The following is a 16,568-nucleotide window of genomic DNA, read 5'->3' as shown; positions in this document are numbered from 1 at the left end:
CTCTTTTGGCTGAATGCAGTATTTATTTCCACTTTGGCTTTATGTTGTTTACTTTTTATTCAAGTACGTTTTTTTGTTAATGGAGACTGAGAATCCATTTTATTTTTGTTTTTGGTTGTTTTGTTTATTTAGTTTATCAGTTCCAGTGTTATGTGGTCTTTTGAAAAGAAAGTGTATCTATCTATGGCAGGAAATCGTATGCATTATTAGTCATGTCCAATAAATCAGTGTCAAAAGGTCTTGAAACAATATTATCATTTATCGTAATAATTTTGTAGACAATTGATCGCTCAGCAAAATTTGTTATTGTGACAGGCCTCGGTGTAATTTTTATTACTTTTCTTACTTAATGGAAACACCACAATTGAGAATTTTTTATTTTTTTATTTTTTTACATTAGCAAAATATCGACAGTTTTGCGCACATGTCGTGTGAGCAAATGAGATTTCTTTTCACAGGACTGTGAGGACCCCAACCCTCTGATCCGGGCCCTGGCTGTCCGCACCATGGGCTGCATACGGGTGGACAAGATCACAGAGTACTTGTGTGAGCCGCTAAGGAAGTGTCTGAAGGATGAGGACCCATATGTGAGGAAGACAGCAGCTGTTTGTGTGGCAAAGCTGCATGACATCAATGCCCAGATGGTGGAAGATCAGGGTTTCCTGGACTCTCTGAGGGATCTCATCGCTGACTCAAACCCCATGGTTGGCCTTCTTTTATTTTACTTCATAGATAGACTTAGGACTACATTTTCTTTGTGCCCAGTCAAATAAAGTTGTTTAAATTTCATTTATGAAATGCTGTGTTTTACAAGCTTGACTGTCATCCCACAGGTTGTTGCCAATGCAGTTGCTGCTTTGTCTGAGATCAGCGAGTCTCACCCCAACAGCAATTTGCTGGACCTGAATCCCCAGAACATCAACAAGCTACTGACGGCCCTCAACGAATGCACAGAGTGGGGACAGATTTTCATCCTAGACTGCCTGTCCAACTACAACCCCAAGGATGACCGAGAGGCTCAGAGGTAGAGATCCTGAAATCCTTAAAGGGGACCTATTGTCCAAAATTCACATTTTGGACATTTGGGTTTCTGCTGCTTCTGGAAACAGCAGAAACGCTTAAAAAAAACCAGTCATTTTTTTGGCAATAAACTCCTTTTGGACTGCACAGCCCGACCCAGACTTGCCTGGTTTGAAACTGGGCTGAGCGTTTTTGCATTAGCACTTCCAGCCCAGTCCCACCCAGCTCCCTGGAACCTAGAGAGCTGCGGTTCCAACCGGCCCGGCCAGACAGTTCTCGTTTGGAGTTAGCTGTTGATTACTGCGTTGGCTGCGGGGGCAGGACAGAGACAAGTTGTCTTCCAGATCTCTGGGTCAGAGGAGCATTTTTTCTTTTTGATTTTCTCAATGTGTCATTTTAACATGCAGCATCAAAATATTCTCGTCATCATCTATTCTTACCTGTAAGTTTTTAAATGATAATAATAACGTATTCAATTGCATTTTAATTTCGGTTAATATAACATTCAAGAAGTTGAATTTAGGATCCACATGACGCCATCAGATCAAGCAGATAAATATATATAACTTTTTCCCACAGTTGGGGAGAAAAAAAAAACGTACACTGACATTGGTCCCACTAACAGCATATAAATGATAAAATTCAATGATGCAGCTAAATTATGAGCTGTTTATCTGCAGTAGCCTGAATGTATGTAATCTCATAACTTCCTGCTCTGCATCGGCTGTACATAGTCAAATATCTCAGAGTTTTGAAGTTGATCTGGAGGATGAATCTGCGCTCTGTGCTACACTGGGATTACAAGCGCACTTAAGCTAAACATTTTAATGGTAAATGTAAATAACATTTTTTCAAATGATGAGAAGTCGGCAAGACTCTGACAAAGTGATTTTTGCATCTCGCGTTGCCTGATTGGGGGAAATCCCGCAAGCCCTACAGTACCAAAAGGGCTCGAGCAACCCAAGTAGAGCTGGGTTTATGGCTGTATGTGCTGTACAATGGCTGCTGGAAACCACAGGAGTTTTATTGACTTATCATCCAGAGAACACTTTCTGCATTCTTGTAGGTTGTGAAGGAGGCTCCAGTTCTGCTTTTCAAAGATGTATGGTTGTATAATTGCGCATCTGTTTGGGTAGGCGTGGCCAGCAGCAGCTTATTTGGATTTAAAGTGACAAGAGGCCCCAAAACAACTCATTTTGAAAGGACCTCAAAATAGGCAGAACTGACCCAACTGAAATCTGATTATCTGAGAATGATTTTGTGCAAAAAATGTAATGAACATGTGTTGTACAGCCCATAGACATATCCTAACCAGTTCAAGCAAGCCTAGTAGGCCCCCTTTAACTTAATCCATATTTAATAAAGATTGTTTTTGAGCGAAACTATGCCTCTTTCCTCTCTGGACTCATGCTGAGATTCTTCCTCTGTTGTGTCTCAAAGCATCTGTGAGCGTGTCACTCCTCGACTGTCTCACGCCAACTCAGCAGTGGTTCTGTCCGCTGTCAAGGTCCTGATGAAGTTCTTGGAGCTCCTGCCAAAGGACTCGGACTACTACAACACATTACTGAAGAAGCTGTCTCCGCCACTCGTTACTCTGCTGTCTGGAGAGCCAGAGGTCCAGTATGTGGCTCTGAGGAACATCAACCTGATTGTTCAGAAAAGGTATGAGATCGACATGGCTGTTTGCGCTTGATACATTTTAGGGTGGAAAACATTAATCTGATTAATTGCAATAATTTAGTTATTGAAATCATAGTCGACTAATTTAGTTGACATATATGGCATATATGAAAACTATGTATATTTTGCACTTAAGTTTTAAAAAAAGGAAGGAAGACAACGAAGACTTTTTTTTTATTATTTTGTTCTCCGCGGTGGTCCTGTGGTGGTTTTTGTTTCTTCTTGTTGTTAAAGTTTTTTTTTAATTGTTTTATTCTGCTTTTTTTGTTTTGTTGTTATTCATTTTTTTCTCCAATATTCTCTATATGTTCTCTCTACTGTATTGATAAGTTACGCAGAATGAACTGAGCTTTTCATGTGTTATTGTTAATATTTTTATCTGCAGATGCTCCTTTGCTACAGATGACCAAGCGTTCACTAAAGGAATACTGTGTTATTGCATTTTAGGCAACAAAATGTTTACTTTCTAATTAAAAAAGTAATTGAATTATTTATGTACATCTTTTAATGTTTTTCCAGTATTGTATAAAAAGGCTTAAGTGGTTAAATGAAAAATCTGCAGAATGTGCCCATTTTTTACCCCATTAATTTATGACTAAAATAATCGCTAGTTGCATCCCTACTGCTTTTTGAGATTAAGTCTCTCAACATGAGCACAGATTTCCCACACACCTTTGAAAACATAAGGCACTTTTCCACTACACCACCTCTAACTGGTACGGTTCTGGTCCACCTCGGTGAAGATTAATTTTGCATTAGCAAATCTGGCACAGCTCTGCCTGGTTCTTCTCAGATTTTGGTCTCTACTTCAGGGGTAGTACCAGCAGCACAGACCAGGGTACGGCATTGTTTGACTGCTGGCCGCATTCACTGATTGGATTTATGTCATTGAAAAAGCATACAACATAATTATGAGTGTAATTATGAGTTTAATCATGAGCATCTCCAGAAACACATGCGTAAACTCTCTGATGGAGCTGCTGTTTTGCACAGACAGTGTGAAACACTGGAACGACGTAATATTAGCTTGTGATGTGAATTTTATTTTTCCTTTGGGTTAAAAAAAAGTAAAGTGGCTACTAGTTTTCATCTAGTGAGGAACAGAGCGTCTGATGGAAAAGCTCACTACCGGGGCAGAACAGAGCCTCACATTAACCGGTTAGTGCACAACTTGACAGTGGAAAAGTGCTTATATTAAATTTAAGTGTTAGAGTTAATAAAGTGAGTACAAAGGAAAAAACTATTTGTGGTATTCAAAAGTATTTTTCTTCAAAAATATTCTTCTTCTTCTTCCATCGTTTAAGTTCTAAGTTGTTTTATGTTCTATCATAAATTTGTAGCTTCTGTTTTCGTGATGAACTTTTGTTTTTATTTTTTAAAATAAACAAGAAAACTTCCAACAGGGCCTAATGTGTGTGTGTGTGTGTGTGTGTGTGTGTGTGTTTGTTTTTGTTTTGTTTTGTTTCCTTGCAGACCTGAGATCCTAAAGCAGGAGATTAAAGTGTTCTTTGTCAAGTATAACGACCCGATTTATGTGAAGCTGGAGAAACTGGACATCATGATCCGCTTGGCCTCTCAGGCCAACATTGCCCAGGTAGGTTCCATGTACAAAACACATTATTGTTGTTATTTAATGGCAGGCTCTATTTTCAAAATAAAAATAAAAAAATAAACGATTGTGAAAAGCAGTTGGACATTACTGACCTTCTTTAATATTGTCCAACAAAAAATTTCACTGACCTGCTTCTCCTCTAACTTTGCAAACATATACTGCCAATTTCCACAAGAAAAATCTTGAAAATACAATACATGCTGCCATTTTTTTCAGTGCTTACGCAGAAGTGATATTTTGATTAGTTTAATAAAAATGTGTTTTTTTTGTATTGCTTTTGCTCCATGTATATGGTGGGAGTGATATATGTTTTGGACCCTTACAGGTTTTGGCTGAACTGAAGGAATATGCCACAGAGGTAGATGTTGACTTTGTGCGTAAGGCAGTACGAGCCATCGGACGCTGTGCCATCAAAGTGGAGGTGAGGACTGACTGCTGTCACTTGATCTATTTTTTTTTTCTGAGAAGCCACCAGAATCAAATAATTACTAGCTTAACAGGCACTGACTTGTCTGTTAAAACCTCAGAAATCCAATCTTCTTCTGGTCAGTGAATTCTGAAGCACCAACAGGTCTTGGTGACAGTGACTTTCTTTTATGTTGGGATTATTAGTGAGGGCTGGAAGGCTGACATTGTATAGATAATTTTTAAAAACATAAGGAGACACACTAAAAGGTGGAAAACTACTTTCTATGGTGGTGTGCCAGCTGTCCAAGACACTACTGAGAGCTAGACGCCAACAGATAATTCAAAGGCTGCAGCAAAGTTGCTCTGTTTTGTCTCTCTTGCTTTATTTAGCGGCTTTTTGGTAATACACACAAACATCAAGTTAAAGGGCAGTCTTTCATTCTTCAGAGAATACACACAGAGACCTACGTTACTTATTCTAACCACTTTAATCACTAACATTCAATGCTAAAATTGGCATTAATGGCAACTCCATGATGATTTTAGGACTGGGCAATATGACTTAATGATCGAAATTCAGATTTTTTTTTTCCCCGATTTCTTTTCTAAAAAAAGACATCATAGAAAATATTTGTAAAAAGTATCTTTTATTTTAATCATCCCTTCTGGTAGTTGTGCGATGGAGTATTCCATCACACAGTCATGATATTTGCAGTTTTTAATTAGAAAAAAGCTTGGTTATCAGGATCTGCGGTGAGCAGCTCAGTTGGTGTAGTTCTGTCTTCGAAATAGACCCACCATCATTTCAATGTTACTGACAATAATCTGATGCTGATGTGTTAAAAGATTAAATATAATCTCAGGAATTTATGCCAAAGTTTACACAACATTCGTCATTTTAATTTTTAGTTTTTTGTGTTGGCGTTCTCAGAAACTTGTTACTTCATTTTGGCAATATTACGATTTTATTCTGGTAATATTGTGACTTTATTCTCATCATTAAAAAAAACTTTGCCTGGTTTTATTATTCTGTAGAGTTCACCTGTATTCAACGTCCAAATAAATAGAAGCTGTAAAACATGCTTGTGGGCAAACTGACCAGTCCACTCCTATGGAAACCCAAGGAGTGCATCGGTGAACGAAAAATCCAGATTTTCCTGAAATTAAATCTTCAAAAATCAAATATTTTATTCGTCGAGAGAATTTATTTATTGCCCAGGATTATCTTGTCTTTGTTTTTAAAATAACAAACAAGGCTAAGAGATAATAAATACTCCAGTAAGATTCTTTTAGTAGATGTATTTGTCTGGCCATGGCTGAAAGCTCTGAAGTGGACTCACTGAAAGGATCTATTGTTGTAAGTTAGTATGATCCTTTTGTACTGAGGATGAGTGTGTCTTTTGTTTCTGTAGCAATCGGCTGAGCGCTGTGTCAGCACTCTGCTGGACCTGATCCAGACAAAGGTCAACTACGTGGTTCAGGAGGCTATTGTGGTCATCAGAGACATTTTCCGCAAGTACCCTAACAAGTATGTGGGAACACCCTGGCTTACATCACCTGTCCAGTTATCTTTACGTCTAACCACCGAGATGCTGCTGTTCTTTAGATATGAGAGCATCATCGCCACGCTGTGCGAGAACCTGGACTCCCTGGATGAACCCGATGCTCGAGGTGCCATGATCTGGATCGTCGGAGAGTACGCCGAGAGGATCGACAATGCTGACGAATTGCTCGAGAGCTTCCTCGAGGGTTTCCACGACGAGAGCACTCAGGTGAGCTGGTTAAAAAGAACGGATGTACAGGTTCTTGTGAACTCTGCTTTCATCTCCTTGAATGGCCCAAAAACTAACTCAGATAATTGTCGTGAAAGTTAACATGTTTACTAACCCTTTCAAAAGAAATCAATGCATCTCGCTGTTTACATTCTGCATAAATTCCCTGCTTTCCATTACACCTATACACAGTTTGTTTCTTTGTCTTGCTTTGCAGGTACAACTCACTCTTTTGACTGCCATTGTGAAGCTGTTCCTGAAGAAACCATCAGAAACTCAGGAGCTGGTGCAGCAGGTCCTCAGCCTGGCCACTCAGGTTAGTGCTGTTTGTGTTACAAAAGTCAGTTCTACAGAAATTAAATGGATTATTCCCTTCATAAAACTACTTTTGGTAATTCTAACTGACCTAAAACAAGAGAAATTTGTTCCGTTTTATTTACAGACAGTGAGAATAAAAGATGTGCTTGTCTTTTTGCTTAGTGTATGTAAACTTCAGGTTTCAACTGTATGTATGATTTCAACTTTAGGAGAACTGCTTATTTAGATTTGTGACTATGAAGTAGTTTTGTGTACACAAAACAGTTACTTTAAAAAATGTCTTGTTTTTGTTATTTCCAATATGAAATGGAACAGGAAATAAATATTTTTCCCCTATTTGTGTTTGAGTTTTATCTTTCATTCTATGAACCACTTATAAACAACAGACTTTCACACCTGCTTCACAGAATATATTTGAGTCAAGACTTCTCTATTATGGGGGAAAATCATTATCACAACTTTTTCACTGCAAAAAATAACAGTAAACCCATATTAAACCTTTGTGAATGTGTTCTTGGTGAACTCAGAAGTGATGCTCAGAAATCTCCCCTGTCTGGTTTGTCCAGCCTCCAGTCTGAACAGGTCAGGTCACATCAGACAGACCAGAATCTGAAATGACCAGTGCTGTCTGTGAAACTGTTTCTTTATTGTAAAAGTCTTTGAAAAGGTTGAGAACCTCTTTCCAACTTCACAGATTACTAGGTCAAATCCACACATTAACAAAATTCATAAAATTAGATGATTTTTAACATTTGCATGCTGTGGAAATATGAAATGTGGCATTAATATTTTTCATATAAAAATGCAAATCTTATCACCTGCACAGTCTTACATTGAGATTTATTTCAGTTTTTTTCTTTCCCCCATCAGGACTCTGACAACCCAGACCTCCGTGACAGGGGCTATATTTACTGGCGCCTGCTGTCGACTGACCCTGTGACGGCCAAAGAGGTGGTGCTGTCAGAAAAGCCCCTGATCTCCGAGGAGACTGACTTGATTGAGCCCACGCTGCTGGACGAGCTGATCTGCCACATCGGCTCCCTGGCCTCAGTCTATCACAAGCCGCCCAGCGCCTTTGTGGAGGGAAGTCATGGAATCCACCGGAAGCACCTTCCTGTCCAGCACAGCAGGTCAAACACAGAAAAACCTGAATAATTTACAAAGATCTTAGTGTTGCTTTATTGGTTATTTTTCTAACGTGAAGGCCTTAAAATATCTTAAATTGATTATAGAAAATGTAAGTTGGCCTTAAATACGGTAATCACGGGTCTTAAATTTCATTGTGGCAGGACTATTTAATATTATATATTCTATGCAGGTTTTATGAGACTTTTTAATCAGACAAAAGCTGTAGTCGTGCACAGACATCTTCACTCACTGCGTTCTTTGATTCAGTTTGGTTAAGGTTACTGCTAACAAGCTGCTAATACTTTCTTGCTATCCAGTTTGCTTGCTAACTAGCTGGCAAGCAAACAAACAAGTCATTAGCACCTAACATATGGCTCATTACCAGTTAGCATATGGCTTTCGAGGTAGCTAGATAACTAGAAAGCCATATGCCATTTTCATGATGTGAGAAGCACACAGTTGCTCCCAAGAGCCACAAAAATACCCCAGAAAGTTCACAGTTTTGGTCCCCTGAATGTCTTTGATACATCTGTTGTGATGTGTGAACATTTTATTCTTGATGGTCTTAAAAAGGTCTTAAGTCCTAAATTTTAGTTGGTGAAGCCTGCATAAACCGTGTTCTATATATTCAGCCTTGAGTCAGAGACTTCACTGATATTTTGAGTGAAAGAAGTTTAAATGTACCATCTCTAACCTCTTCTCCACTTCCTCCTGAACAGTATTGATACAGGCGAGAGCCCTGTGAGCGGAGGTCCAGCTGCCGCCATGGACCAGCCACATGTGATTCCTAGCCAGGGTGACCTTCTGGGTGACCTGCTAAACCTTGACCTGGGCCCTCCTGTCAATGTTCCCCAAGTCTCCTCCATGCAGATGGGTGCAGTGGACCTTCTGGGTGGAGGCCTGGACAGCTTGGTGAGATCAGTTGCACAAATGAGTTACTTTTCCACCACCTGCATGGCTGCAATGTACCACTTTGATTTTACTGTTGAACATAAAAAGTGCCTTTTGGTGTTAACACTTTTATGAAGTTTATTTATTCATGATGGGGTCCAGTTGTAAAACTGGATGGATTTCAGTAAATCCATCCATTTCAGTAAATTACAATTTCACTGAAAAGTTTAAGTAATATAATACAGAAAGTGTAAGCTATTATGGATTCATTGCACACAGATTAATGTTTCAAGGGTTTATTAATGTTAACATTGCTACAGCTAATGAAAACACCAGTTTTGTTTCACTGAAAATTTTCAAACCATTACTTTAGACCAGCGGTGGGCAATCGTGGTCCTCCAGGGCCGGTGTCCTGCAACTCTTAATGTCTCCCTGGTCCAACACACTTGAATCCAACAGCTGAATCACTTCCCAAGTGCAGTCAGGTTCTCCAGAGTCCTGCTAACGACGTCATTATTTGACTCAGGTGTGTTGAAGTTGAGACGCATCTAAAAGTCGCAGGAGACCCTCCAGGCCTGGAGCTGCCCAGCCCTGCTTTAGACCAATAGAGATAATTTATTTTTGATATAAAATGTTATGGCCATGTAAAAGTATGGTCTACAACTATGTTTTTACAACATCCACAACAAGGTTAAGCCACAAAAATCTTATTGCTAAGGAAAATGGCTGTTCAGAGTTATTGATCCAGGCATATTAACCACTTGTAGGAAGTAGTTGGACTACATGTCCAAGACGGCCTATGGATCATATTGGAAGGGCTTCGCCCTCGTCTTGTGGTTGGAATTATACCTAATTATGCCTAAATTAGCACAATTACATAGTAAATAATTAAATTCATAGTGTTTTGTATTCAGTTCAATAATATGTTAAATTGTTATTGTCAGCAAATCAAATAACCACTTTTGCTTTTATAATTTTAAATAAATTAATATAGTAGGCAGTAAATGGGAAGTTGAGTGAAAGGGGGAAAAAATGCATAAAATTTCGTTCTAATTGTATGACTGTTTATTAATTTTTTTTCTTCCACACAACTTTTCAACAGCATGCTTAGATAAAACTCTCTGAAAATCCATCTTATTTAGCAATGAGCCCTTTGTGAACATTGTGGATGACAGTCTGCTGCACATCAATGTTCTGGAATCAGACATTTTCATTTTCATTAATCTGATGTACTTAAATGTTCTGAGAAGCTATAATTGATGTTTTTGTTAGCTGTAAGCCCTAATTATCAGAAATGTAAATATTACTCTGCTCATAATGAATAGTTTTACTTTTATGAATTTTATAGAATATATTTTTTTTAAATATTACTTTTTTTGGTAACACTTTCTTTGAAGGGGGTTGAATAAGACTGTCATGACACTGTCATAAACATGTCATAACACAAGTCATGAACATGAATAAGCCTTCATGAATATAACACAAAGTCACAGAGTGAAGTAAATATTCATGAAGGCTTATTCATGTTCATGACAGGTGTTATGTCATGTTTATGACAGTGTCATGACAGTCTTATTCAACCCCCTTCAAATAAAGTGTTACCCTTTTTTTAAAAAATACAAGAGTGACATTGGTTCATAAATTAAGGCTATTTTTAGTCTCAGTTTTACATTTAACATCTCAGAATGTCTAGAGGTCTTGGTAATTGTCTTACAGATTTATTATTGAGGTATTTTCCCAGACAGTGAGGGGCTGCTCTTGATGGCTTGCGGTTGCTAAGAAGGTCTCTGTTTCTGTCTTTGTGTGTGTGTGTGTGTGTGTGTTCGGTTTTTCTCTGATGTTTGGATGCTGTCTTTGGGGGCGTCTCCTCTTCTCTCCCATAGCTTGGGGGAGACCTGGGCGGAGGTGTTGGGGGAAGTCCAGCAGTAAGTTAAGCCCTTCTGTTCGGCCATCTTGCTGCATGCTTCTTGAACTAAACTCTCACTGCACTCTTCACGCTTTTATTGCTTCACACCTGTGTGCACAGCTTGAAAATGGCTTGTTTTGAATCATTTTGGCCTATTTTAAAACAAAATTTATGACTTTTATTTCAGTCTTATGATCCCAGTGGGTTTGTATTTTTATATTTTATACTGTTGAATATATTGTTTACTAGCATTAGATCAGTTTATGAAAACTCTTCATTAATGCTAAATTGAGTTGGGTTATGGATTTTGTGTTATTGAATAATTTGAAGTAAATGTTTTATGATTCATGGGCTAAAATACTAAGATGCACATAAAAGGTGTTTCTCTCAATTAATTTAGGTCTGCTTTTATTTTTGCTTTGGCTGAGTGTTCAAATATTATTTCCATATAATCATGCTTTCTTTTGCCAGTGACCTAACATCTAACATTCTTTGTGTGATTTATTTATGTTTTCTTCTTGGGCTTTTGGCATATTTTTGGTGAAACTGCATAGGAAGCTTACTGACATGGTTTTAACTAGAACAGTGTGTTTTCAGTGTTTGTGCTATTGTCTCGGAACTCCTTCAGGTGGGACAAAACTTCATTCCGTCATCCGTCCCCAGCACTTTTGCTCCGTCACCAACTCCTGCTCCTCCAGCAGTCAGCAGTGGCCTCAATGACCTTTTTGAGCTTTCCACAGGCATGGCCATCGCCACCGGAGGCTTCGTAGCCCCAAAAGCAGTGAGTACACACAACTTTATCGCACATGCATCGATCCAAGTGACAATATAGTGTCAAATTAAACCGAGATTATTCATGCTAAAAGGATTTGAAACATTTTTTCTAGCTAGATTTATTTTGTTAATGTCATATTATATGGTTGGTTTCATTTCTGTAGAAATCAGTGAATGTTTTGGATTGAATTTGGTTTTGTACTTAAAGCTGTGGTATGTAAATTTTGTAAAAATATGTTTTTTGCATACGTCGCTGTTTGGACAGTATAACATGAGACACATGACATGAAAAAAAGTCAAGCTCCTCTGCCTCATCCCTGTGATTCTACTGCCACTTGCAGATAAACATCACTCAGTCAGAAACAACCAGTCAGAGCTAGGAGAAGGGTCTGAGCACCGTCATCATGATCACATATGTGTTGCACAATGTGCTTATGGCAGAGAAACAACTTATAACAGGAAAACTGTGTAACCGCTGTCATCAGCGGCCATGCTAACTGTCTGTGCTGTGGGGAATGAGCAGTTGCACAGAAAAGAGCAAGGCGGAGGGTGTGAGCAGCGCTTACCAGAGGGTGATTGACACTGTTGGTCTGGACAATATGGTTGAAAAATGTATCATGACATAAGTGAACTGCATGGCCTACGGGGGGTTACATATCAGTGGTTAAAGAGTTATTTGAGTAACAGATTAAAATATGAATCGTATGATTCATATTTCATATGAATTGATAGTGATATATTGAGTTTTTTTTTTTTTTTTTTTGAATATCTGAAATACTGCTAAACTGGTCGCGTGACCTTTCCTGTTTTATCCACAGAGCCTACTCCAGGCGTAGTTTATTTCTAAGCAGTTATGAGGAAACCTTAAACTACAGCTGCTCAAGTTACTCAACATTTGTTGCTCGGTAACCAAATAGTGAGTTAGTTGATGTCACCAACCTAGCTTAGTTGGTCGTGAGTTTCAGCAGCTTTAGTCTTTCCTCTGTCTACATCCTCCACAATGCTTTCCAGTTCTGGATCAGGGTTCTGTGAATATTCTATATATTGAATATTCTATCAGACATATTATCTATTGATACTGATCATCTGCCTAGCATGATATGTATCAGTGATATGAATAGAATTGATTTATTGTCCAGCTCTAACCCACTTTCATTTCTACTGATTTGATATTAATCATACTTGAATGCTGCTGGATTTTTGTTGGAGTAAGTCATGGAGTCTTCCAAATCTAGTAAAGATGAATAAAATGTGTAAAATATGAAGCCCAAAAATGATAGTTTTTCTGGAGTAAAAACTGTAGAAACATCTGACTTTTTGAATGTGTCTATTCAGCGAAGGATAAACGTAAGACACAAAGTATTACACAGCTTGGTTGGTAGGGAGGGTGCACCATGTGCTAAGGCTATATTCCTCTATACAGTCTTTTTCCTGCATGTCTTCCCCTTCTCTCTTCTCTCTCCACCTTCTTTCATGTCAAATTGCCATTAAATAAATGTCACTAGTGCCAGAAAAATCTTTACACCAAAAACTGCTTTTTACCAGGTGTGGCTTCCTGCAGTAAAAGCCAAGGGACTAGAAATCTCTGGAACATTCTCCCGCCGCCAGGGCCACATGTACATGGACATGTCGTTCACCAACAAGGCACTGCAGCACATGAATGACTTTGCCGTCCAGTTCAACAAAAACAGGTTTGTGAACTGGAGGAGAGGAATTTTCAGGCACTAATTCACAAATGTTTGTGGGAAAGTTGCAGCTGAATAGCACCAGGTTTAGATTTCTATTCTCGTTGCAGTTTTGGTGTGATTCCCACCAGTCCTCTGCCCATTCACACTCCACTGATGCCCAATCAGAGTATCGAGGTCTCCCTGCCTGTTAACACCATTGGGCCTGTTATGAAAATGGATCCGCTCAATAATCTGCAGGTACAGGAGCATGTCCTCATAAATGCTGTTTGATCACCATCAAGTGACTTTTGGTTGATCATCATTTAGATCAGGGATGTCAAACTCATCTTCATTTTGGACCATATCAGGATAGTGAATGTTCTCATGGGGTGGTTGTGCCAAAATGTATTGATAGAACCCACTAACAAACTGCTGAAATATTAATAAGTATTTGATTATTAGTTCTTAGAAATAGGACATACAATTCAAATGTGAACTGTATGGCCTACGGGGGGTTAAATATCAGTGGTTAAAGAGTTATTTGAGTAACAGATTAAAATATGTACAAATTAACAACACAAAGTCACAGAGTGAAGTAGTTTTAAATGTGGTCTTCCTCAAGGCTCAGTCCTAGGACCTAAATCATTTAAACTTTACTTAAATGATATTTTTGCAGTATCCAATATTTTTAAGTTTATAATGTTTGCTGACAATACAAATGTATTTTTTTCTGGAAAAAATATGGATGAAATAATAAAAGATTTAGTAAATGTTAAAGGCTTGCATATTATATATTCCTCTTTGATTTTGCCTTATTTGTCTTGCTCAGAAATCTGGGGAAATGCAAGTAAAACAAACATTGATAAATTAGTTAAGTTGGAAAAAAACAACCTCTAAGGCTTTTTTTTTTTTTCACGGTATAAGGTGGGGTACCGTGAACCAACTGATAAACTCTTCATTCAAAGTAATATATTAAAATTTAAAGGTACTGTTTATATAAAAATACTGGAAATAATGTATAAAGCATTGAACAAAAGTCTTCCTTCTGGTATTCAGAAATTATTTAAATTGAGAGAGAATAAATATAATTTGCGAGGTTTTTTTTATCTTTGAATGTGCAAAAGAGAAGAGACAGGTAAAGTCTAGATGTGTTTCAGTTATTAGTGTGAAACTGGAATGAATTGAATGATGATTTTAAATTATGTCCTTTCTTGGTGACCTTTAAAAGAGCTCTAAAATTTAAATGATAACAATTTACACTGTAATGTAGATTTATATATGCATACATATGCTTAAGGAGATATCTTGGTAGGGTGTTGGGTATAAAATAGGGTAGGCAAGAATAAGCTTGGCTTCAGCCTGTTCCTTTTATGTTAAATTATGGGCTTCTTTATTGTTTTATTGTTTTTTTTGTTGTTGTTCTTTCCTGTGTTTAATGTGGACAATTTACCAAAAATAAAGTGATTGGTAAAAAAAATAAATAAATAAAATGGTAATCATTTCACATCTTCAGTCCCACCAGGGTTATACAATTGCTTTTGTGATTTTTTTTTTCTATCAAAATCACAGATTTTGTGGCGCTAACTTAAAAATATTTGAAGGCAATTTTGTAAAATTCAAGCTTATGTATGATGTTAAATGTGACTCTTTTTTTTTCTTTCTCACCATGTCTATTACTAGTAACTTGACAACAAGTGAGGCTAAGGCAGTGTTGTAAAAGTAAGAAATGGTGCCACCTACTGGTGGAAGTTAGCAGTCACGTAAATCTAATGTTTTTGATAATTTTTGGGGAAGATTTGCAATAAACTTACTTATATGCATTAGCATGAAAATATGCGGGGTTTGTTGATTTTTGCAAAAAATTTCCACAGTCGCAGAATCGCGACAAACTGGAGAGACCTAGTGATGTTAACATGACGTCTACAGTCTAAATCAGTGTTTCTCAACCTTTTTGGGGCCAGCGCCCCTCTATCCATTATCCAGGTCCCTTACCGCCCATCATAGAAATTCTAGCTACTTTGCACTGAATATTATTTTATTATTAATATTACTGTCACTGTTGATGTTTTGATTTTTATGGTTGTTTCTGGAGTTATCGTCAAAAATAATTTCCCAGAGAACAAAAAAGCCATGGGAATAGAAATTATTTTCACAGGCGTCTAAGAAAAATGCAATAGATATTTAACTTAAAATCGATAGGCCTAACATCAGCCAATAAGAGTAGAAAAATATTCTTATTCTGTGCCATTTTCTAGTTGTTAAATATTCCACAAAATGACCAGATAAAAAAATGTACAACATGCCATTTTAAACTTTAAACTATTTGCAAAAAGACTGAGCTCTGCAACATTAAAACGTGGACAGAACTCCAACTATGTCAATCATAGCTCTTCTTGTCTCCAATGTTTCTCATCAGAGTATCATCCAAAAAATTTCATACACGGCACTTACTGTGTAAACCAGAGCTTTCAGTGGGAAAACAAAAGTTCCAGATCGTTTTAATGTCATACAAATATGAGACAGAAACATGGATTATGTCTTTATATAGACCTGTCTATTGATTTATAGATTAATGGTTCGTTGCTCCGTTCTATGTCACGGCTCTCCTGTTTCAGAGTTTTGCACAACGTGCGCATCGTCTTTTTTTTTTTTTTTTTTTATGCCATAAGGCGCGGAGCGGTCGGGAAGTACATATCGATGGAGAAAAACAGACTGACTCCGGTATTGTGATCATTAAAATTCAAAAGTGCTGTGGTGCTACGGTTTCATACCATATCACTAACAGAACCAATGTTAACTCTATAAAATGAACGCTCTCTATCGAGGCTTTTTTAATACAAGTTGCTGCTTTGACATGATCACAGCACTGACAAAACAAAAGTACAAAAATCCTGAATAAGACATAAAATATTTGACATAGATGGAATGTCAGAATCCCACCTAAACAGTTCTTAGAATGGGATAGATCATTAGCGAGGTATTTGTTTTCAGGGTAAAAAGGCCAGAATTAAGTTTAGAACTCTACAACTAAAAAAAGAAAAGGGTGGAATTGGCCTTCCCTGTTTACAGGAATACTAACATGCAGCCCAGCTAAGACCTTTAGTCTGTCTGTGTTCACCATCATACACTGCAGCATGGAAGGAAATAGAAGGAACGGCGATAAAAGGAATCCCAATAACAGCCCTACTTAGTAATTATAAATTACAGGAAGAACAGCAGATCCCAGAAGACTCCATAACAGGAAGTGTTCTCAAGTCCTGGCAGGAATTGGCTAAAATTTGCAGAATAGGAGATGCATCTAAAATTATGAGGTGTGTGCCTATGATTCAGATTTTGCACCAGATAGAATTGATAACAGATTCAAGTTATGGATCTCAAAAGGATTAACTACC

The 16,568-nt window shown here is 37.7% G+C and overlaps 1 protein-coding gene across 1 annotated transcript in view; it reads left to right on the top strand.

Moving 5' to 3' along the window:
• The window catches only part of ap2b1 (adaptor related protein complex 2 subunit beta 1), a 29,898-nt gene that overhangs the window by 293 nt on the left and 13,037 nt on the right, over nt 1–16,568 (top strand). The window contains exons 2-15 of the mRNA XM_007542320.2: nt 445–704; nt 834–1,024; nt 2,461–2,682; nt 4,174–4,294; nt 4,638–4,733; nt 6,133–6,248; nt 6,327–6,492; nt 6,710–6,808; nt 7,681–7,940; nt 8,658–8,850; nt 10,713–10,754; nt 11,364–11,516; nt 13,055–13,200; nt 13,305–13,434. Coding sequence (XP_007542382.1) covers nt 445–704; nt 834–1,024; nt 2,461–2,682; nt 4,174–4,294; nt 4,638–4,733; nt 6,133–6,248; nt 6,327–6,492; nt 6,710–6,808; nt 7,681–7,940; nt 8,658–8,850; nt 10,713–10,754; nt 11,364–11,516; nt 13,055–13,200; nt 13,305–13,434 — 2,195 coding nt within the window. The remainder of the gene's footprint in view (nt 1–444; nt 705–833; nt 1,025–2,460; nt 2,683–4,173; nt 4,295–4,637; nt 4,734–6,132; nt 6,249–6,326; nt 6,493–6,709; nt 6,809–7,680; nt 7,941–8,657; nt 8,851–10,712; nt 10,755–11,363; nt 11,517–13,054; nt 13,201–13,304; nt 13,435–16,568) is intronic.

The sequence above is a fragment of the Poecilia formosa genome, unplaced genomic scaffold (genome assembly GCF_000485575.1).
Source record: "Poecilia formosa unplaced genomic scaffold, Poecilia_formosa-5.1.2 Scaffold679, whole genome shotgun sequence".
Taxonomy (NCBI): domain Eukaryota; kingdom Metazoa; phylum Chordata; class Actinopteri; order Cyprinodontiformes; family Poeciliidae; genus Poecilia; species Poecilia formosa.
This window is presented reverse-complemented; position numbering and strand designations above follow the sequence as displayed.